The following is a 25,179-nucleotide window of genomic DNA, read 5'->3' as shown; positions in this document are numbered from 1 at the left end:
TAATTGGATTGAAATGTCACGAATGACAGCGTTTGTCTAACGCACAAGCAGCCAAAAATGTACTATATAAAAACTTCTCTTTTTTTGGTCAATGTTTAAGTGGTTTTTAAGAATAAAAAGGCTTAAACAGTTATGGTTGAGCGTTATTTGATGTGAAATACAGATGTGTGACCTTTCTTTTTAGTCACATCCACTGTAAAAAAAAAAAGTAAGTTATTTTCAGTAAATGTCGATATACTGAGAAACTTTCAAGTTCATTAAGTAACCACTAATTAAAAAGGGCACTGAGAAGGGGGGGGGGTTATCTGTCTTCTCTATAAGAAAAATGTAATTGTACTTGTAAAGCTCAATCATTTCAGATTTATTTTAAGCACAAGATTACAGAGCAATGGTGAAATGAATGAACAGGTCAAAACCTTTTTTTTTCACCCCATTACTTTTGCACAAAGTATATTTTGACGACAAAAAATAAAACAACTTACGTGTTTAAATATGTACAGCATTGATAAATTAGTATTTAAGAGTTTCTCTCAACTATCAGTGCATTTAAAGCAGAAAATGTGGGGGGGCGTTAATTTAACCAGTACATTTAAGGTGGTATAATACAAAACAGTAAAAATAAACTTAAATCAGTAGTTTAATTTGATCTTTTTTTCATTAATATGAACCAAACTTACTGAAATGTCTTTCAAGGCCACCTATGAGATCAGTGAATAATGTCCTGATATTTTAAATAAAACACTGTTTAAGCTAAATAAACAGCATCAAAATAAAATAATAAAAATATAAATTTCATGACTCAGAATGCACCCAAGCACTCAGCTTCCGTTTTTAGGGCAGTATAAAATGGAAAGACAAACTTTGGCAAAATGTGAAAAATTACAACAAAAACATGAATATGACAGCAGATCAGAAACACTAGAAACACAAAGCTAGATAGTCTCAAACAAAACAAGGCCAAAACTCTCCCAGATATTTACAGTACATAGCAGTGTAAAAATAGGTGCACAATTAGCATTTAATATGTATCAAAGCACAGAGAGGAACGCTCATGTCTGCAGCAAGCTTACAAAAGCTGAATGAGATTCACATTCAGTCAGACCTGCTGATTTGAGATGATGATGATGATGATGATGTTGTTGTATGAGAGTACTCAATGTCCGTTCATGAGAATTAAACAAACAAAATGTCAGACAACTCAGAAAGCCAACTGCACGATAACCTTCAAAACTCCAGGTCATTCCTGAGATTAAAATCGCTCCAATCCAGCGTTATGGCTTCCGTTTATCATTCGCCTGTTTTCCAGGTCCATGTACAAACTCCTTTTTGCGTGTCTCCATGTTGCCCTACTGTCTCTTCAGAGAGGAGGCTTTCTTCTTCCTGGCAGCAAGCATCTCATAGAAAGGATCTCTGCTTATGGCAGCCCTGGAGAGAATGATAAATGGAGAACATTTTTTTTTTGCCTTTTTTTTTTTTTTTTTTTTTTTTTTTACACTTTTGGAATTATGCATTTTTATTTTATTTTTTCACTATTTACAAGCTGTTTTTGCTATTATATCAATGTGAGTATTAATGTATTGTATCATATATCCACCTGTGCATCAGACAGAGCTGAGTATATTAAGGATGTCTGGATGAGAATTTAGTAGAGAATAACTGAATTACAAACTATTTTTGCTATCATATCAATGTGAGGAAAAAAACTTAATTTTATTTAAAAAAAAATTGAAAGAAAAAAAAAGTATACATTGTTTTAAATTATTGCTAGGATGAAAAACCTGTAAAATAAAACACACAAAAAAGTTATATTTACTTTTTCAATTAAATAAAATTACTCTTAGAAAGAGTCCCTGCTCAATATTGACTGACTTTTGCTTTTATATCACACATGAATAATGAGAATTACAACCAAACTTCCAGTGTGATTTTATATTACTTGTATATCGCGGAAGTATTTATTCATATTTTGAAAAAGCTTTTATTTTTTATTTTCCGTTTTATTTCATTATTTTCATTTTGGTTTTATTATAAACTCATATCTTACATTTATATTTTATTTCAAATAACACAATATTAATAGTTTTAATTTCAGTTTTAAGTTTAGGTTTAGACAATGCATCTTCTGTATTTTATATCAAATATATTAACAATAATCAATATTAATAATCAATAGATTCAACTGGAGAATTTTAGAAATTTAGACATCGATGTGTTTTAAATCATCAAAAATAAATAAAAATACAACAAATATACATTAACATAAAACATGCCAATACAGATTTTTTTGTGAGCAAAAATGTTTTGGGGCTCGTGAATTAACTGTGATTCTGTGTTCAAGTCCAATCGGTGTCAAATTGCGTATGAAAACTTGTTTCAGGGTAAGATGAGAGGAAGACTAACTTGATGCTTTTGATCCACTCGTCTTTCTCCTCTGTTGTTGGTGCTGAGATGCGGTAGAATGTGTGGTTTCCTTCCACAACCCGTCCATCTGCTTCAGTCTTACAGGCTTTGATGACCTGATCCTTGTTGTCTGGGATGAAGAGTTCAAAGCAGTTCTGTGTAAAGAGAGCTACTTTAATCACAAGGATATTTCACTGGAGTTTAGCAGAACAATGACGCCAGTGTATGAGAGAGATATGAGCAAACCCATAACCTCTGTGCTATTTCCCACCACTCGAAGCTCAAAGTAAAGCATGCGTGTTTTCAAACAAACATTCGTCAAACAAGTCTTCTAGAACACTGTCTGGACAACTACTTGAGTAGCTAGGCTACGATGAAGAATAAAAAAAATATTATTATTATTATTATTATAAAACTTAAAAAAAGAGAATAATCTAAAAAGATACAATAATATAGAAAATATAATATTAAAAAATTAAAAGCACAATGCCAATCAAACCACTGTTTGCATAATAAATAACTTAAGCAATATTTATTAACTAATAATAACTATTAACCCCCTAAAAATTTATATAAATTTAAAAATAAGACATAACACTAATCAAACGCTATTGCTAAAGTATATAAAATAATACATAAATACAATTATTAATAATCATAAAACTTAAAAAGGGAGGATAAAACAAAAATGCACAAATATAAAATACAGAAAATAAAATATTTTTTTAAAAAAATACATAAAAAGCATGCGAATCAAACCATAGTTGCTAAAAAATAAATATTAAAATAATAAATTAATAATAATAATAATAAAGTAAGGATAAAACCAAATCAAAATAGCAAATGAAAAACTAATTTAATATTGGTTAACATCTATAGCTATATATATATATATATATATATATATGACTCCCTTTCTATAAAGTCATTTAAATGTGAGAATAAAATGATGGAAAAGTAACAGAAAGCTTACTGGCTTCTTGGAGTCGTCGACTTCCCTAATACTGAGATTTTCCAGAGGAATGATCCCTCTCGGCTCTTTATCCTGGAAACAGATGCAGTAAAGGAAGCATGTGTGACCGCAGTGAAACACAACGGATGGCTTATATTTACATTGGATTATTCAATCAATTCAATTACACTGCAATAAAACAGATTCACGTACAGTGGTGTATTCAAAATAATACAAACAGTTGTCCGTCAATATGAACCATCTCCTCTTCCACGTCTTGACCCGTCCACCTGTGGATCAGACAGAGGTCAGTATATTAAGGATGCCTGTATGAGGATTTGGTAGAGGATATCTGTGGTGAGCAGCGGAGATATGAGGCACAGCAGCAGCAGACACAGACAGACATGTGTATGAAACTCACATTAGCAGAGGGCTCAAAGCCAGTTACCCAAAAAACACTGAACCAGGCACAAGTTTAAGGTGTTAGTGACCAAATTAGTAAGAGAATGTGTTATTAAATGAGCCTGACGTACAGAATGCAGGAATGAATGCAAAGCTCTCTCTTAAATTATCTAAATGAGACCAGAGATCTACAATATAGTCATTGAAGAGACAGAACAGCCCAAACCACTGTAAGTTATGATTAAATAATAATTTAAAAAATAATACTATATAATAATTAAAAACTTTTTTTGAGAAAACTATTCTTTTAGAACAGCATGAAAACTAGTCGGAAAACTGATGTTTAATATTTCCACCAGCTAAAGCACAGTATGCTAATCAAATCTCTGTTCCTATATATATATATATATATATATATATATATATATATATATATATATAAACTTAAACGGGAGTATAAAGCAAAAAAAGAACAGAAGTATAAACAGAACTTAAAATAGGAAATAAGATCAATTAAGAAAATTGACACATCCTTAACAGAAATATCAAAAAAATATAAAAATTCAGAAATGTAACAAAGTACAGACACTATAGTAAAAAGTAATAAATAAAAAAAGTCAAATAAATATACAAATAAATAAAAATAAAAAAGAGGATTTTTTTTTAAAAATAAAAAAAAATCACTCAAATGAACATTTCATATCAAACTGCATGAATTTTGTAACATTATATCAGCTGTGCTTGATCTAAATCATCTGTATTAATTCTTGTGCTATATCTCAAACAAGCACACATTTTTACTAGTGGTGTCAAACAATTGTCAAACAATTAATCGTGATTAAGCACATCCAAAATAAAAGTTTTTGTTTACATAATGTGTCTACGGTGTAAATTTATGTGTGTGTGTGTGTATATATCTATATATATATATATATATATCTATATATATATATATATATATATATATATATATATATATATATATATATATATATATATATATGTATGTATATACACACACACACACACATAAATTTACACCGTTTTTGTTTTTGTAAACAAAAACTTTTATTTTGGATGTGATTAATAATTTTTCAAACACAAACGTGCACAGTCACACATCTGTTTCCTATGTGTATGCATCATGTAGCATTCACAGAACTGCATGTAAAGACTGCAGAGCTGGCAGTACTTCAACTGACCACATGGCTGCAGTAGAGATCAACACTAACACTAACAGACAGGATGATCTCCAAGAAGATGGAGAAAGCTGGCTGAGAGTCATCACAAGCACAGCACAACAGCGCAGCAACATCACACCAGTTAAAACTCAAATGAGGCAAACAGACTCAGACACTTTCATTTTGATCAAATGAAATATCTGTTAAATTAAACAAGAAAAAAAAGACACAAATGGAGTAAATGAAAGCGCAAAGCACCTGGAAGCAAAAGCTTAATGAGCTTGCTAAAGGAAAACCAGTGTACATACCTCCTGAAGAAAGACAACATCAAACCAAAAACAAATGTGGAAGAAAGAAAACAATGAAATTAACTACCAAAATAAGCAAAGTATTGTAACAAAAGACTAATAAAACACTTGTGTGTGTCAGCCTGGTGTAAAATCCAAGCTGAGCTGAAATATGAGCAGCATGCGGATAAACAAGGAGGTTGTATCAGCTATTTTAGATGAGCTTTGGACTATAAAGCATTTGACCCCATCTTTCTTGGCTATTACTTTACACAATGCAAGACTTTCAATTCACAGCTCTGATTAAATAAGATAATTCATCTTATTTTGGCATTAATTAGACACTTTATGTTTAGGCTTGTTAACGGACACATGTGTCATCCAGTCTCCTTTCTTTATCTTCCGAACAGAGAATCTCTCACTCACCCAGTTTGAGCAGCCACCCCTCGCGGTCGGGGTTAAAGAAGGTGTGTGTGAGGTCATTGCCGTCGTCTTCAGGTATCTTGAAGGGCTCGTTCTTAATGCTCTCATAAAGGTTCTGCAGGATTGTTTAAATTGAGTGGTACTTCAAAATTAAAAGCTTAAATGACAAAAAGAAAAGACTGTGTGGGACACTGACCCTGAGCAGGTCTTCTGGCAGATCTCCTCCATCATTGATGCCTCTGTTCATGCCTATGAACCGCTCTGCAGATGGCTTGTCCTTCACATTAGGGTTGTGCAAACTTGTGTTCAACATGATGATTGCGAATGAAAGCACATAACATGTATCTGCAAAGAGATATATTTAGCATTTACAGGAGATTGCATGTACAAACTGGCCGAAAAAATGAATTAATTCCAAATGTTTAAAGTTTAAACACTACCAAGGAGAATATTTACATTTCTCATTATTTTCTCTTGATTAAATGCAGCTCATGACAGGCCATGTGTAGCCACTCTGCAGAGCAACATGTGGGCGGCATGGAAGTGCTCTACATCAGCGGCACTCTTTACATGCATATTAGCATGACTAAGAGCATGGAAAATTTATGAAGAGCAGCCCAAGACATGTATGAGTGGCTGTGAGGAAATTGCAAAGGGACTGGGTCTTTGGGGTAAACAACAGTTTTGAATTGAGATAATCATTTAGTCATTTTATGCACTTTCATAAAAAATAAAAAAACAATTATTTAAAAAAAATATATATACACTTTTTTTATTACAAATAAAAAAATAAGTAAAATAACATTTAAAACTCAAATAAATTAACATACAAATTAATTTAAAATAAAAAAATAATTCATAAAAAATTTTACTATTTAAAAGCAATGGAGTTCAACATTCAACATTCAACATTCAACATAATATTTGTTTCTGCTTTAACAGTTCAATTGTATTAGCTACTGAATTTTTGCTGTTGTTACAGCCCATTGTAAAAACAGATTATTATACATATATACATACCTGTGGACTGAAAGACACCGGGATTGCATTGACAGTAACGCTGGGCAAAAGCCTCCATCATTCGATCGATCTTCTGAGCTTCACCCGGTAACCGGAAACTCCATAAAAACTGTCTGCATGAAGCATGGGGAGAAATTAGCTGTATTAATGAGATCATAATGGCATAATGAGACTATCAAATCAGTTTGCTGAATTTTTTAAAGGAGATCATAATCTACACATCTGTATTTTGTCACCTGAGTGCCTGAACCAGGTTGAGGTCTGTGAATTCATGGAGCTCCACAAAGGCATGAAGAACCTGAATATTGGACTCATCCCTGGAAATGAGATAAATTTGAACAGGAAATCCAATCTTAGATCAACAGCAATGATGTTACAGTGACATCTGATGAAAAATGGTACAACTAGATACGTTTTTCCTTCAGGGAATACCAAAGTAGCACAAGAATAGTGTTACTATGTTTTATGAACTCAATTAAATACATAAATTTGTAAAGACAAGACTTCCACTAAAAACATATGCCACTGAAAACCTTGTCTGTAGTTATAGAACTTGTAGTGTTTACACTGTGAATTGAATTATGTCTGTGATCCTCCTCTCAGACATCTCCAATGAGCATTAAATCTCACGGGGGGGATTACGTCTGGGATTTGCCGTCCGTGTGTAACTAGCTCTTTCTTCAGTGAGGAAATGGGGCATGTCGATAATATCAATGAGCTGCGAATGCATTAACCCACTTCGGGGGTCTGTCCATTGAGCTCTACACTCCTTCATCCAGCTCTGCATTGCTGTGACCTCACTTCAGCAATGATCTTGGGATTAACTATTGATTTTCCTCAGGTGACAGGAAATAATGCATTTGCATTTATGCAGGTGTTCATTTAGAGAAAGAGCATTATTGGCTGATTAAAGGTTATTGGAATGAGATCTAAAGTAACTTACAATACAGATGATTAGTTGTGTATTAATAAAAAAAAAAAAAAATTGTGACCATTGATGGAAAATATACTTTTGTACTTTTTAATATACCATCCACTTTTCCCTTAAGTTATTATTCATAAAATAAGGATAAGGATAAGTAAATAATTGTACAATGTTCATTTTTCAGCTGGACTGTCCATTTAATTTTAGTGCAGTCATGCACGTCTATAATTACACTGAGAGAGGAAAATAAATCCTCCACACATATTATATACCTTTCCTTCCTGCTCTGACAGGTCCCTGATGACCTGGCACTGACACTGAATTTCAGTCCATCAATAAATGTGTAAGCTGACCATTAACGGAAAACAGCACTTTCATGCGGGCACAGGCCATCTTGATGCAGTAGATAATGGCTTTTGACAGACTAAAGTACTGGACCAGCTTATGATCGGTGAGGTCATCCTCCAATGAGCTCTGATTCTAGATATAGCAAATTCAGATCTTTAAAAAAGCCTAAATCTGTTTAACTTCCATTAACCTAGTTTTGCTCGTTAGTAAACTGTTAGAGAGAAAATGTAGCCATGTAGGACAAGTAGCCTTTGCATAGCTTGCAATAAATGTCTGGTCCAAAATGCAGCTCATTTTTTCGGTGGCCCAGTAGTGCACAACACTACAAAATTGCCACAACACAAAGAAAAGGACTAATTTCGTTATGCTGTGCTAATTGTGTTGTGGCTAGTTTTCATTTTGTTGTGACTTGTTTCCATTGTGTTGCGACTTGTTTCCATTGTGTTGTGCTAATTGCATTGTGTTGTGCTAAATTTGTTGTTATGGCTTCTTTCCGTTGTGTTGTGCTAATTGGTTGAGTTGTGCTAATTTTGTTGTGTGGCATATTGTTTCCATTGTGTTGTGCTTAGGGATGTGCCGATTAGGTACAGTCCTTTTCTGCATTTTCTGCTGTCAACACACTGAGGTACAGAAATTCTACACTGATTATAAAAAAAAAACAGTTCTGGAATCGGATCAGTACCGGTATCGCCCGATACTCAATTTTTTTTTATATCGGATTGGAAAGAAATGGTATCGGTGCATCCCTAGTTGTGCTAACTGCGTTATGTTGTGCTCATTTTGTTGTGTTGCGGCTTGTTTCTGTTGGGTTGTGCTCATTTCGTGGTCTCACTTTATATTAAGTGGCCTTAACTACTATGTACTTACATTTAAATTACTTATTTCTTACAATGCACTTATTGTGTACATACATGTTTTTACATTGTACTTATATTTGAAAAATATCTGCTTGTAATTACATCATAATACATTTCTGTAATTACATTTATAATTACACTTTTGACCTATTCCTTACATTTAAACCCACCCTTATACCCATACCAACAAACCTGTCCCTAACCTTACCAATTTCCCACCTCAATAGCAGCAAAAGTGTTTTGCAATACAATATGAACACAATAAGTACATTGTACTTATTTTTTAAGTACATAGTAGTTAAGGCCACTTGATATAAAGTGGGACCAATTTGGTTGTGTTGCGGCTTGTTTCCATTGACCAACATCTGACCAATATGCAAGGCAATTAAAGAACTTGTAGCCTAAAACTCAGAAAAATAGTTTTATTACTACAGAGAACTCAGAAATTAAATACATACTAAAAGATATCACCGACCACATTAATTAGTAATGTTTTTGAATGAAGTCTCTTAAGCAAACCAAAGCTGTTTATTAAATAAAAAATATAGTAGAAATAGTAATACAATGTAATGTAATAATAATGTGAATAATATAAAAATTTCAAATAACTTTTCAAATGTAATGTATTCCTGTGATGATGGCAAAGCTGAATTTCAGAAGCCATTACTCTTTATAGGTCACATGATCTTTAAGAAATCATTCAAGTTGCTGATTTTAATGCACTTTTTTATTATTATTATAACCAATGACAATAACTGTTCTGTCGATATTCTTGTCAAAAATATTTGTAAAGACTTCAGAAGCTCTGTCTTTCTCGACCATCAGCAGAAAGAATCGTTCTTACCTTTCACCCAGATAATCTCCGATGGCTGTCTTGTTGAGGCCCTCACCCTTGTAGAGAAATTGAGCAATATCTTCACAAGTGTTCTTCAGCAATTCATTTTCTATGAGGAACTGAATACCCTGAGAAAAACACATCATTCAGCATAAAGAAATTCCAAAGCAGCCCTACATGCATTCAATGTAATTTTACAGTTTCCTGTTGGCAAAAAAAAAAAAAAATTATATCTATCTATCTATCTATCTATCTATCTATCTATATATATATATATATATATATATATATATATATATATATATATATATATCTATATATATATAAAGTTTATTTATATATATATATATTTTTTTTTTTTTTTTTTTTCCCATCCTGCTCTCTCAACTTTAACCTATGAGTTTGGATTCTGGTAAATATATGGAAATTTGCGGTTGCACAATGCTTATGTGCTTATGATTATATGTGCACCCACACAAGTTCAAAGGTTTAAAAATGCAAAATGGAAATGCATTTGATGTAATGGGGGACCATTTTCTTTACCAATCCATATCTCTACAATGGAGAAAACTTCAAATACCAAAAATAGATTCTTTTTGTATTACACTCCAGTGCTAGTTTACCTTTTTGGGATCCATGTTAAATTTCTTGCGTCCCATAGCCACCTGTTTACTCCGCTGCATGTTTATTCTGTAAACACAGAGAGATGAGGGCTTTATTAATGCTGGGTAAGTTTTTGACAGCTGCAATATCAAGCTAAAACTTAGGGAATTGAGTTGTAAAACACCTACGCCTGTCAGGGCCTCATAATGACATCATTAATAACCACTCCAAATGCACTTTTGGATGGTGGGGTGAAATGTTAAAAGCCACAGCCTGTTAAAGGGGGCCACACACTACTGTACCTTCCATTGTGGCCACATGACATCACTCAAGGTGGAGGAGTAACAAAGCACGACAAAAAAATTTCATGAAAGGAAGGTTAACGGCATGGAACACTTTCGGAAAATGGATTTCTTCCATCCAAATGGCCCTCATGTGAATCAAAATGGGCATTCCTGTGAAGTGTTCAGTGGTCCCAGGGGGATCATGCATCATGTATAATGAATGGGCCTGATTCAGTTTGATGTATATTCTTTGATGTGGTTCTGTTTGGTTTGGGAATATGGGTCACTGCAGTCATGCAGTATCAGGGGCCATTCACACAGAAGTAGCTTTTGCACTAAAAAACGAAGGATGTGGGCGGTGAAATTAAGAAATAAGCTTTTAAAGCTTCTTTTAAATTTGTAAACATATGCTAGACAAATGTTTATGACCACTGTCAAAGAAAAACAATGCAAAAGCAGTGCAGTGGATTACAAAAATGTGTTCTGCATGAACAGCCCCTCAGACTGCATTAACACAGTAATAAACATCCTGTTTAAAAGGATTCCTTTGAAATGATTCCTTTATAAAATGTAAAGTAAATAGACCAAACTGTGATGATACATACTGCATGATGTTAATACACATTCTTGCACAATCCTAAACACATCAGCCAATTTACACAAATTACACCCTCTCTTACCAAAACAGACAGATATAATTCACCAGCCTCCCCTCCCGCAGGGGGCACTGTCATTAAATATTCAAAAAGGGAATGGGAAAGACTGAGTGTGTGTTTGTGTGTGTGTGTGTAACTCCTCTGTAGTTGCTTATGAGTAAATGGAGATGTGTGTGCAAATATGGCAGAATCAGATAGCGAACACCCAGTTGAAGGAGGACAAATTGGATTGGATTGTGGTAAAGAATGAAAAATAGACTCACACATCTTACCTTTCTTGAGTGGAGCCAAGACTTTCGATCTCATTCGTCACCTTTGCTATCTCATCCTTGAGCCGCTATAAAAAAAAAAAGGAAATAAAGGGAGAGAGAAAAGGAAAACAAGGCTGAGTTAATCGTAAGGAGAAATAAAGGTGGAGCTGTCCCTTTCAAAGTCAGCCTGCCACGGGGAGTGATGGAGAGCTGTGAATCTAATAAAATGAACACACAGAGGATCATAAATATCTAATATAATTATCAAGAGTATGAGACATTCAATCATGGTGCAGTGTGGCACCTGCATTAGATATCAAGATGAAGCAGCATTTGTAAGGGGGAAGGGAAAGGGGGACAGAGGTGAATAATGAGGAGTAATAAAGAGATCAAGAGGGTAAATGAGAATGAGCATGTTGAGAGTGTGTGTGTGTGTGTGCATGTGTGAGCGCATGAAAAAAATAAAATACATTCCAAATGATTTCAGAAAAGCTGAGAAATGCCTTTATCTTAACAATGACAGGTTACTTTCACAGAAGCGGAGTAGAAGTGGAATTTCATAAACTATTACGTGTGTGTGTGTATGAATCCCAAGTAGCAGTGTGATATGGCTGCATATCAGCATGGCTGTAATTCGGCTGTAGACCTGAGGCCGCTGATGCCCTGGAGCTCACAACTTTATTAACAAAGAAACTACATTCTGTGACACAAAACAGTATTATTTATAAAATTATAGTGGATTTGGATGTCCACAATAACACTCACTGTGAGAAACACTGCAAGCGTGTGAAATAACGGATGGAGTTCTGTTATCACTAGAATATGACATAAAATAGGACCAGAAATTCTACTATAACTCTAATTCTAGGGCTGTAGCTATCGAATATTTCAGTAATCAAGTATTCTACCAAAAATTCCATCGATTAATCGGATAAAATGCATTTTTGTTTAATTAAAGTGCAATATTAATTATGCAAGAGAAAATAAGACTCCTGGGTCTCTTAAAATGAACAACTTAGTTTCCTTTTTTAGAAATCTATCTGGCAAATACTTGTGTTTAAACCGGACTTTTATTTTGACGGGTTGACGTACCTTTTCAGTTCTGTGTATGTGATGTGACGCTAGTTTTACTCAAATCAAACGGTCAAATGCTCATGAAGTGACTGTCAGAGCAGTTCTGGAGATGTTGTTCATGTGTTCACGTCCTTATTTAGTGAGACAGCAGACGCTGAAATCACTGCGAGCGTCACGCGCACTTCAGTGTGTGTAAATAAACGAAGAAGCACTTCTGCGCCATTCATTAACAGAGACACACAGAACATGCAGGATTCATATTTAAATAGACTGTTCCGGCTTAATATTTACAGATATTATTCCATATCGTGATTTGATGTAAGTGCAATGACCTATTTTTGATTAATTAATTAAAAATTTGGCAAATTCCATGCCATTCCACGTTAAACTGCATCGCGGAAATCATAGGGCCCTAGTTGTGATATGCCAGCTCTATCTTGCAATGGACAAACGCCATGACGTTCTCTTTGCATTTGCCCGCGCCCTCAAATCAAAACACTGCTGACTCCTTGCAGTATCATAGACAGTAAAAGTGCAGTATGCCATTTCGGACGCAGCGCTTGTGTCTCCTTCTGCTTTGTGGGTGACGTAAATGCGTTGTGTCACATTAAAAAAAGTCATTGCAAAAGAACCTGACGTGAGATTTAAAATAAATTAAAAGAGACTTCGAGGCAGAGGAATTTTGCTTCAATCATTTTTTGTAATCGAGTTACTTGAAGAAATCGTTTCAGCCCTATCTAATTCTATAACTTATATATAAGTTCTATTGCTTGCAATTTGTTTCTATATGATTTAATTGGTTTACATTATTTAATAATAAGAAAAAAAAATTGTCAATTGTTTAATTGAGAAATATATGGACACCTGTCAGTGTTTTAATTTAGTTTGTTAATATTTAAATTAAAATGTATCTACTTAGAAAAAAAACAACAACATTTCATTAAACATTCTTTTTTGTGAAATTAAATATTAATCGTGATATTTTGCTAGTATCAACCAAAGACATTTTGGTATCTTGTCACAGAAAGAGTGTGTAAGTAAGTAACGTACGATCCACATGTGTGTTCTGTTTGTGTGTAGTCAGTGTGTGTGCCATAACACTCTCAGCAATCCATCTTCCTGAAGCAGCCCAGGGACAGATCAATAAGACTCATATTACCAATCCACCATGGATACACACTTGCATACACACACCCTCACGCACACATCTTTGCCCTTTTGATGCATTCTGCATTAACCTCACATCCCGCTCAAGCTATAGTGTCTGGAAAAGTCAAATAAGTAGCCTTTTAACATCTAACCTTCCTCCGCTATACATTTTCGGAGTGTGTGAATGACCCTGAAACCTCATGACAGGAGTGCAGCTGGAACAACTGACCCAGACAAGTGCTTTTAATCCTCTATGAAGAAATGTGTTAAAGAAATCAATGAGTTATAGAGAGGACAATCCAAGAGGTCTGAAGAGACCAAGAATCTGGGAATGAAGAGACCACACAATTAATATGGTACACTTCTTAGGACTTAAATATGCCCGGCTTTAGTCTAAAATAGTCTCTAGAAGGCATGGAAAGTCACTACAAATAGTCCAGTGAATCAGACTGGAAGTTCTTCTCTCCTCACGGCTGCGGGCACAAAGATGGAATAAAGTGGTCATGATAATGATGTTCTATCTGACTGTTGCTATGCGACAGCTGCCATATAAAGGTAACATGTAAACAAACACTACAAGTTTCCAGCCCACACTTTTCCATTCGTTTTATCCTTATGCAGTGCATTTAATGTATTTTTTTTATTTGTCTCTTGGCAACAGCCAGAATGTTCCAGCTGGACCAGGAAGGAACCAGGACTGTCCAGCAGGGCTCTATGGAGACAGAGAGGTTGAGCTTGGCAGTTCAGTCACTTTAATCAGGCACTTCATCTCCATTAGACAAATATTACATGAGCAATTTACTAATCGTCCTGCTGGTATCAAGGAGGAGATCTGGAACCATTTAGTTAATCACTACATTTTATTTAGTACATGACATTTATACCCACCATCACTTCCCATTTTTTAGACATAAAGTTATACACACCCATTCGTTAGTAAAATATTTTGGCCAATGTGTTTATGCTTCTATAAGCTCTATAAAAAAATAAAAAATAAAAATGCAATATAGACTAGTATCTGTGAATATTAAGACACAAAAGTACAATTTAAATAAGAATTTTGCATGTTTTGGGTCTCTGTGCAAATGAGAGAGACACGCAATATGCGAGTACATAAACATAATCTCTAGAACTGCTCTGAGCCACTTCATGAGCATTTTACCATTTCTTTTACAAATAGAAACCTAAAGATCTTCACAGCAACCTGGCAAAATAAAAGTTTGGTTTAACTTGTAGAAACTGTGATAGAAATATTACTTAATGTAATGATAGTTACTACTAATAATAAAATTATTATTGAAATTGTATTAAAATGTATTATTAAAATTGTATTAAAATTTTTTATTTTAATATATCAATAAAATTTACCAGAAAATGAATTTATCAGAATTTATTTAGCAAAAAAAGATATAAATACACAACACCGTTTTTCTGGAAATAAATAATTAAAATATATATATTTTTTTTTTTTATTATATCAATTACTTAAATATGCTTCTGATTATTAATATTTGATAAAACCATTAAAAAATTAATGGAAACAGAATAAAAAAAAAACACTGAATTTGAATTAAAAAATTTTACTGTTTGATATTGTACATTTCATGGTTTAAATTAATTACATGTTTTTTGATTAATATAATTTATTTTAACCATTAAAACAGATTCTAGAAAAATTAAAGCTGGAAAAAAAGCGAAAATAAAATATAATGGATTTCATAGGGCCCTATATTAGAAAAAATAAAATAATAATAATAATAATTCTTTAAGTAAATGCAAATGTCATGAATAGATGAACTGAAAAGCACAAAATGTTTCTAACCACTACTTTTATCCTTTTCCTCAGCAATCAATTTTTCTCCAAACTTTAAATGTCAGACCACCTAAAAATCCAGAGTCGTGCTATCACACACACAGCATCGATCAGCTTGGGCTAACCCTAACTGGACTGACAGAGATGACGGTATTATCGATAACCACGCAAGGCCTTCAGGGGCTGCGTCACATAGCGCCGGATACAAAAGACAGAGCCAGATTGGATCTGCCGAATGTCTGAACACACTGCAGGTTCAGTGAGCACAAACAAAAACCATTTAGTTCAGACAGCCGAGCATCGATTTTCAAAATAACTGCTTATTGTAATAAAAATCAGAAGCACTCTGGGAAATGACAGATGTTTACTTCTACATGAGAGCTAAAGTTCTGTCTAGTCTCCTTCACTTGAGAGGACTAATAATACAGCAGAGCTGACCTGATTCAGATCAGACCATGACTTGGGAGAGAAAATGTGTATGCTGATCAAAAAAGCACTAATATGCTGTTGAACACACATTTCTCCAAATGTCCTCAACAGCATATTAGAGTTTGTTTAGATATCAAAAGTGTAAAATTTCATTTGTATTCACCAATAAAACCTTGCTATGTAACCCATTGTGAATGCTTTACAGCCCCACTGTACAGTCCTGTGTCTTCAGGTCTGGTGCGGCTCCTCATAACGAGTGTAAGAGGATCTGGAGAGGAGGTAGTCTGCTACATTAAGCTGACTGGATCAGCTTTCTCTGATCATGAACCATCACAAGCTCCACTCATGTGAAGGAGAGACTGGGGTCTTATAATGCTCCAGTTAACCCAGCTTCTAAGGTTAATCGGCGAGACAGAAATTCTTCTACTGTTTGTCGCCACATTTATAGAGAGTAAGGCAAAAAAAATCCTCTGCTACAGGCTTATCATGACACTCCCAGGAATCTTACTCAGCCAGACAGACATTTTTCAACAACTAAATAAAAAATTCATAAAGCTGAGCTTTTACTGACTTTGTTATTGCACCTCAAATGCTTTGCACAGATTGCAATGTTATAGCGAGCTTAATAATTAAGAATAATAATTTAAAAAAATTTAAGTTTTAAACTATTTCTGACAAATATTTTGACATGCACTAAAAGTTTACTTTTTAATTTTTTTGGTTTTGTTTTCAAAAGAAATGAATACATTTAGTCAGCAAAGGTTTCTACTTCAAATAAATGCCATTCTTTTGAATTTTCTATTCATCAAGGATTTTATATATATATAATATTAAGCAGCACAACTGTTTTCAACATTGATAATAATAAGAAATGCTTCTAAATCAGCATATCAGAATGACTCAAGGATCAGGTGACACTGGAGACTGGAGTAATAGCTGCTCAAAATTCAGGAATAAATTACAAGTAATACGTTTTTAATAAATTACAAAACATATTACAATAGAAAACATACATTTTAAACTGTAATAATTGTAATACATTTATTTTTGATGTGTACAAAAGAAAAAAAAAATCGAAGATTTCAATATCAAGAATGCTACTGGATTACAAATTTCTATATTAAAAAACAAAATACAAATCAATAGAGAACAAATTCCTAACAAAAAAAATATATTAAAACCTAATTTCAAAAATGACAACCACCTAAATACATAAATGTCTAATTTAATAAGAGTAAAGATGACTATTCTAATAGAGAGGGGAATCCTCTGTTGTTCAAGGGCAATCAAGAAATAGATGGAGTCTGCAATGAAACTGGCAGATGAATGCCAAAGATATGCCACAAAACTTCATTTGGAAGTTTACAAGATTGATTAAGTCGTTTAAGAGACGAAGGGGACAGTGTTTGGCAGGAGGGTCATTAATGGTTGACATTCCAGTTGCGTAATAGAATCAGCATAATTGAATTTGCTGGACTTGGCTTGCACCATCTGTTCCCCCTTCAAAAGCCAGCTGTTACAGTCTATACCCCAGGGTGGGACATCCCATCAATCCTGTACACTAAAACTGTACAGCCAGGGTCAAGGAAGCCCCTCCCATGATCCAATTCCTATTCTCTACAGGTCCACCTCACTCCAGCTGCCGTGACCAGGGCCAAGAGAAGGGGGGATAGAAGGGCATAAAGTTGATTTGGTGATATTAATTAGCATTATAAGAGATACATGAGTTCAAAGAGCAAACACACTAAAACTAGCAACACTGGCTATGGATTCAAATGATTTTTGGGGCAGAAAGGTTTTAAGATATTACCTGTATGTCCTCCAGCAGCTCCCGTTTTCGTCTCCTAATGTTCTCCAGCTCCTGCTTCTCTTCTGGCGTCAGGTCGTCCGGTACTTTGTTTGGAAACAAACAAAAGCAGACAATGAGCGATCAGATGTACAAACACAGATATGCAAATGTGGCCAAGCTGCGGCCTTTTGACCCAAACGTTTTTGTACATTTCTAAGAGGTCGCATGGACAATCAAAAGATTTTCAGAGGAAACAGAACTGATGTAAAATGAGGGGGATGTGCAACAGAATGAAGGGAGATTGTGAACAGGAGAAACTGCCTGAGGCAAAGCACTGCCTTTGAGACACAAACCAAGTCAGCAATCAATAGCTTGAAAAACACAGCAGTGTTGTTGTTTATATGGGCCTCTCTGGTCCAGAACATCAGGAAGTTCTCAGAGCAAAGCGGATAGTTGTTCTTTTCATTAAATGCTTTTCCTTTAAGCTAAAAGCCATTTCGAAGAATTTGCAGTGTCCAATTACTCAGGACAACATCACGCAAACTAGCTCAAACCTTTTCAGTTGTTATTTGCCAAATGGGTTAGGGAGGAAAACAAAACTGAAACGATTATCTCACAACATACATACTCTCAAACCAAGAATTAATATTTTATTTACATTAATATATTATTTCATGTATCATATATAATACAGTATATACACTACAGGTCACAAGTTTGGAATAAATCATATTTTTCATGTTTTTGCTCTCAAAGGTTGTATTTATTTGATTGAAATACAATAAAAACAGTTATATAATTGCAAATGTAATTTCTTCCTGGGAATAAAGATTAGAATGATTTGAAGGATCGTGTGACACTGAAGATTGAAATAATAATGCTGAAAATTAAACTTTACTATCACAGGCATGTATTACATTTTACAATATATTCAAATAGAAAACGGTTCTTTTAAATTGTAATAATTTTACAATACTACTGTTTTACTGTATTTTAATAAAGTAAATAGAGCCTTCTTTTAAAAACTAAATCTAATGAACTGAAACATGTCAGTACAAGTAGGGCTGGGTACTGAACTTTGATGCCTTTATGGTATAGAACGAAAAACTTCGATACTATGAGTATCGAAAAATTATTTATCTTTCGGTGCCAAATTTCAGTTCCAAAAGCCAAGCGGCCGTTTTTTTTGTGTCTGTGTAAGCTTGTAGCATACGTGCATGTAAGGACCTAAATTCGTCATTATTGGCTGTCCACCACCACGTGACGTTACAGGGAGGATTTCTGAAGATACTCGCAGTCACACAACACAAGTGTAGTTTTTTTTTCTCAAAACTTTTCTGTTTTACAATGCCAAAGAGGTCTAAAGTGTGGCTACACTTTATAAAAGTGGATGCCGAGTCAGCAAAGTGCAACATATGCGATAAGAGTATTGCAACCAAAGCTGGCAATACCACCAATTTAATTCCATTGCGTATCTTGAAACACGGCCCCTTTCACGACGTCTAAAAAACAGAGAGAGAGACAGATTTATCCGGTACAGCGAATTTCTCTAAGCAGCAGGCCACTGTATACGTTCACTTAAAACATAACCGACTGTGTTTACGAGAATACTTGCAGAGACAATTATTTTGATACAATTGTGTGTGTATGTGTTCATTCAGAAGTTACGATACGCAAAAGATTAATTCATTCTCTGTACGCGCATTGTCTGAAATGCTGCTCGCAGCGAGTGCTTTGAATGAGTGAGTGCAAGCTCCGAACGCGTGCGAATTGTTTAAAACGCTTGAATCAGCAATATTTAGAAACAAGTGCAAACGATCAGCTACGATCCGTTTCACCCCTTCAAGCAAGTGAACAACGCGAATCAAGTTAGGAATTTTACATCAGTTTTCACGATAGCCCATCGGACTGGAAAACACAATAGCCCCTGGACGTGGGGCTAACGATTTTGCGAGCCCTGCACCTCAGATCTATCCAGTTTGTGAAACACTAGTTTCCACACTGGTTTCGTTAAACAAAATAAATTATTATTTTAAAAGATTGACTCAAAAGAATCATCGGTTCACTAATCGGATCATGAACTTGTATTACCGAGCCAAAGATTATACACATAAAGCTATCGTTTGAGTTTATAAACTTCTATTTCATGCATGATTCATATGGATCTGCTAACTGAATGCAAAGTGTGAGTTCTAGAAGAATGTTTGTGTCTTGATGAGCATGTATCGCTCACTAGGAGTTGCTAAATGAACAGCTGCTGTTCTTTTTTTTTTTTCAACGGAGGAACAGTTGCCCTATTGGTTAAAATCACCAAACTGTTTACCTAAATATTAAATTAATAAATGACATAAAAACAGGTGCGTTTGCGTTATGATGTGGTGGGCTGCTGTGGGCCAGAAAGTCCAGGGCAACTTTTTGGTCCCAGTCCACCCCTGAATGGCGCACCCCTAAAAGCACAACCAGTTGTATTAATAATGTTATCCTGAGTGTGAAGTGTTACCAGAATTTGTTTAAATTAAGGTGAAAAATAAAGGTTTTGTGTTTAATGTATTTGTGTTGATGTTGAAATGGATTTTAAAACATATGGTATCGAAAAAAGTATCGTTAGGAACCGGTATCGAAACGGAGGTATCGAAATTGGCACCGGATCGAAAAATTTTGAAAAATACCCACTCCTAAGTACAAGATAGTAATGTATTTGTTTCCAATAAATAAACACACACACAAAAAAAGCAACACTACCATAACATGAACCAGATGTCAATATAATATATTACAAGGTCCCTGCTGATTCACAACCTTGGCGAACCAGCCCGAGTCGATCAGAGAAAAGCATTAAGCTCAGCAGATCTGATGTGCTCTGGAGAGCCCTGATGTTGGAATTTGCCGAACACAAATAATTTATATAAACCTTGCATCCACAAATCCAAAGATTTCTCTGAAGTAATTCCGTTTAAGTGCTTTGTTCAAGAGCACTAAAGTCAGTTCAGTTAGCTGATGGTCAACATCCCCACCATAATGCTTGGTCTGGCTTTTCAATCTTTGTGTGTTACATTAATAATTTAATACAGCATATATGAATTTAAGAGTGTTTAAATGGAGCATTTCTCAAAAGTGAAGACTTGCTTTGATACTTGCAAATAAAAACATCTGAAAAAATGTTCTTTATTAAAAAGAAATAAACAAGAAATGCTTGTAACTTTACTGATAAAAAAGGTGTAAAAAAATACTATAATAACTACAGTAAACTGTATGCTACCATAATATATGGTGAAAATTAGAAATGTAGATTACGTGTTTATTTTAACAGTTATTAATTTTGTTGTAGTAAGCATTTATAATCAGCGTCCAAATAATTATTCAAATTAACTATTATATATATAATAAATAAATTTATTTATTTTTAATTATTATATTACAGAAGATTGTTAAATCATTATTATTACTACTACTTACTGTAACAACATGACAGATGTCTGTTATCAGTTATGTCTGAAAAATGATTGGCAGTGGAGATTAATGTTTTTTTTGTCATTTTGAGACAGAGGTCATTTGTCTTGATCCAGCCGTCCCCTTAATGGATCGGGTGTCTAAAAACAACACTGGGGCATTTGAGGACATCAGACCTTTAAAAAAAAAAAAAAACGGGAACAAATTCCCTTGGTTCTTAAAAACTTGTTAAAAGTATGACAAGATAAAGGCATTTAAACTTAACCCTGACCAAACCTAGTCACATGATCCACTGACTGTTAATACAAATAAAAACAAAGACACTCGGTCATATGATATGACGACCCTCACCTTTCATGTGACCTCATTAAATCCCTTCCTGGTGGCCTGCATGGCAGCCTGACCCTGAAGGGGACCTACAGAGACCCTACTAGAGGCCCATAGACTAACTGATTCCTTGTTCCATTTACACCTTCTCAAACAGATCACAAACCATCATGCTCCAACATTAGCTCATGAGAACGTCACCTTCATGATAAAGACAAAGCCTACAGCTTCCCCACAGGATCTTCCTCACTAATCGCATGGATAACCATGTTTCTGAGCGACTGCTTGTCACTGTGGCAACGCACTGCATGCATTTTCCTGCTGAACTCCAGCTGGGATGTTTGTTTGGGCAGTCTGTGAGCAGAAATCTAGTCCAAAAAGCAGCCCATCCCCCCTGATTTTGCAGAAATTGGTATTGCAACCTGCAGCGGAAATCCATTAGTCTCGCCTTAGGTGAAGCTGGAGTTTACAAGCGGGACACATGTTCCTGGAGCCCATATCAAACAGGAAGAAAAGGTCACTCAGGTAGGAGTGAGTTCAGGTGGCTATAAATGTACATCCATCGAGGAACTGGGATAAGATGTCATAAATCGCAAACATTATGGAGTTTGAACAAATAAAAGCCAACTGCACTACAAGCTAAATTTGCTTTACTAGCATTTTTCCATAAATATAGGGCAGGCATCACTTGTTTGGATATGGATTTACATCTAAAAATCAGCTTAGAGCACAGCTGGAGGATATCTTACAGTCTTAAAAAAACATCCATACTGCATCCATACTGAATAAAAGTATTACATTCTTGTAAAAAAAAAAAAAAACTGACCCCAAATTACATATATTGTATTAAATTTATATTCTATTATCCACCATGTTATATTTGGGCCTCAGGGCCAAAGACAACTCCTACCTGCACAGGAAAGGGTTAACTGTGATTTTCTAGCTGGAATTCAACATGTTGAATCATATGAGTCGCGAAAAGAATTTAATGAAGGATTCTTGGTATTTAAGGTATCCAAACCCAGGCAAACTTAACAGACAACACTCAACAGCACAATATAATCACCAACCAAAGACAAAATATAATTTCTAAATCATAGATGCTCAAATTGCGTCACTCAGGGGCCACTTTTAGAAAATGAGGGGTAAATAAACAACAAAAAATGACCAAGTTAATGACACTTCATTTTCATTTGGCATTTAAATGCACAGTAACCAATGACAACAGCAATATTAGACCTAGCCTATCTCATATTTTCAATCACCTCACTTATTAAAACATGTAAAAGTGCTAGCCCTCTTAGAGGAACCCTTGACAGTTTCGAAAATATAGGTAGCGTACTAGAGTTAATATATTTTACACACAAATTCATTCAGAAATGCATTTTGTACGCTAACTTTTCTTTACAGCATATGAAGACACATGCAACAGTCAAATTCGGGCTAAGTTAAATTTAGTTTACTTTAGAGCTGCATGATTAATCGTTAAAAGATCGCAATCTTGATTTATACACCCATGCGATCACATTTTTGAATGACAACGATTCGCTCATCCAGATATTTTCCATGTTTGGGTAAGAAACAGCTTCACAAAAAATCTTTTCAACTACACCGTATTATTTCTGGCTTACAGTCATTCATATTATCATAGAAAAACTTGGACGAAAGTTTATAGTTTAGATATAAACATTGATGTCTATGATAGCAATCGAAACTGAGTCATCTTTTGAAAGTAACTGGCACTTTAAATAACGTGTGTCGATTGCATTAAGTTACTAAAAAATGTATTTGTCCTTGAATCATTCATTCAAGAGATTTGTTCCATCTGTTGTTCATTTGCATGTGTGTGTGTGTGTGTGTGTGTGTGTGTGTGTGTGTATGTACATATATATATACACACTCTATTTCTCTATTTGAGACAAAAAAAAAATGTGATTCTCATTTTATCCAGAATCGTGCAGCTCTAAGTAGAATGTGCACAGTACAGTATTTGGTATTTGGATATTTTGCACTACCATTATTGAAAAGGAATATGAAAATGAACTTCAAAACGGTTTCTCAATTACTCCGATAAATACCAATTGTGTATATTAAACATGTTTACACCCTTTCTGCAATGTGGCGTCCTGTAACAAAACTGGAATGCAACCATTATAATCAACAAATCTGTTTACACTGCATTACAATCAGCACAGTTGCTTGCAGAGTAGATAGCATTATTAACGGGAGCTTTCAAGTAAGTCGCCACAATATATTATCAAATAAAGTGTGGCCAGAGGGCCAGCGATAAACACGGATAAACTCACAGCGCGTTGACGTTTGAGTATCTTCATACATATACATGACACTATAAATTGTACCCATTGGAGGCCCATTATGCATCTGCACACATCCAGGCAGTTAGGAGCCTAATGCTTCCTCATGCGCTTGCCATTGAAAACACAACACAAACACATCGTTTATGCTAAAGCTGCATTAGCATTTCATTAGCACATTCCTAATGAATCATTAAAAGCCAAAGTCCTGGTTTAATATTCATGTGTGCTGAGAGAACAAGCTAAGATGGAGTCAATTAAAAGACTCAAGGTAAGGCTTTTGAGAACAAAATGTAAAAAAAATAAAAATAAATACACACTTCATCTCTTTAAAAAGCAAATATCAAATTCCTTTTTTTTTATACCAATAGGCTTTAGTTAGACTCACATCCTATAATTTGCAACTTACTAGTCGTTGATGTTGGTATTTGGGGTGGGATATTGTCATGCAAGGGAGTATCTGACTGGTCAAAAATCTACAATGAAGGATGAGTGATTAATATGTTTGATCAACTTACCAAGAACAGAAAGACATCATTACAGTACATGTTCCATTTTATGTTGACTTTTAGGAGAATAAGCATTAATGACTAGACATAAACTAAAAATTGATTTCATAGGGTCTTTAGCCTCAATCTCAAGATGAATAACGCTGTCAAAAAGAGCAAAATCATTTGATGAATGTAAATTAAGAGTGAGAATAAAAGCAAGCCATTCAAATATCACACCAGTTGCCAGTAGCCGGTTTGATACAAACATGTTTATTCATGAACTCAATACTGCAGCTTCAGTTCTGGCTTGAGATATCCAAATTCATAAGCTGAAGCTGGGTATCCCTGGTTCCATGTTGGGCCGTGGCAAGGTTTTTATCCAAGCTGGAATCCTCTCAACCCCCGTGAAAGGTACCATTAATTTCCAAGTCAAATGTTGGTCCGAACTCGCAGGCAGGTGCCACTGCCGCAGAGACACACGTCTTCCTTTGACATTGATATGAGCATATAAATCTTCAGGGAGAAGCCGTTTTAAATTTATGTCAAAGAGTTCGCAAGCCACGTGGCTGCAGTTTTATGGCAGTTTTACTTTTATGTTTTGTGTATTGCCTCAGACCTCTGTTCAGCATTACAAGGGTACTATGAAATGGTTTCTTCTTCATTTATGGCATTTAAGTCTTCGTTTGTTGTGCCTTATGATGTTGTGTATAGCAACATATGACTACTGGTTAGAGAGAAGGTTGTGAACAGACATAAAAGAGAACACACACACACATATGCATTATCTTTTTTATTTTTATAAAAAGGTTGTCTTTGCAACTAACTGAAATAAGTATGTTTGAAGTCAAAGTAATTATAGTGTTAAAAGATGGATTCTTAGTGGAATCGCTGTATCATCACAGCCTCTAAGTGCCAGAT

At 34.6% G+C, this 25,179-nt stretch overlaps 1 protein-coding gene across 7 annotated transcripts in view; it reads right to left on the bottom strand.

Moving 5' to 3' along the window:
- Positions 1 to 337: 337 nt before the first annotated feature.
- cyth1b (cytohesin 1b) overlaps positions 338 to 25,179 on the bottom strand; it is a 62,269-nt gene continuing 37,427 nt past the window's right edge. For 4 of the 7 annotated variants that reach the window (XM_059532620.1, XM_059532619.1, XM_059532624.1 and 1 more), the window contains exons 2-13: positions 17,700 to 17,782; positions 11,446 to 11,510; positions 10,254 to 10,320; positions 9,640 to 9,758; positions 6,902 to 6,982; positions 6,666 to 6,778; positions 5,842 to 5,990; positions 5,648 to 5,760; positions 3,566 to 3,644; positions 3,374 to 3,445; positions 2,401 to 2,555; positions 338 to 1,425 (exon numbers count right to left, since the gene is read on the bottom strand). In XM_059532620.1, coding sequence (XP_059388603.1) covers positions 1,347 to 1,425; positions 2,401 to 2,555; positions 3,374 to 3,445; positions 3,566 to 3,644; positions 5,648 to 5,760; positions 5,842 to 5,990; positions 6,666 to 6,778; positions 6,902 to 6,982; positions 9,640 to 9,758; positions 10,254 to 10,320; positions 11,446 to 11,510; positions 17,700 to 17,782 — 1,175 coding nt within the window. In that variant the 3' untranslated portion in view covers positions 338 to 1,346. Of the gene's footprint in view, positions 1,426 to 2,400; positions 2,556 to 3,373; positions 3,446 to 3,565; positions 3,645 to 4,859; positions 5,247 to 5,647; positions 5,761 to 5,841; positions 5,991 to 6,665; positions 6,779 to 6,901; positions 6,983 to 9,639; positions 9,759 to 10,253; positions 10,321 to 11,445; positions 11,511 to 17,699; positions 17,783 to 24,527; positions 24,671 to 25,179 lie in introns of those variants that run through there. The other 3 variants (XM_059532622.1, XM_059532618.1, XM_059532623.1) reach the window with 3 other exon arrangements.

Source organism: Carassius carassius, chromosome 40 (genome assembly GCF_963082965.1).
Source record: "Carassius carassius chromosome 40, fCarCar2.1, whole genome shotgun sequence".
Lineage (NCBI taxonomy): Eukaryota > Metazoa > Chordata > Actinopteri > Cypriniformes > Cyprinidae > Carassius > Carassius carassius.
This window is presented reverse-complemented; position numbering and strand designations above follow the sequence as displayed.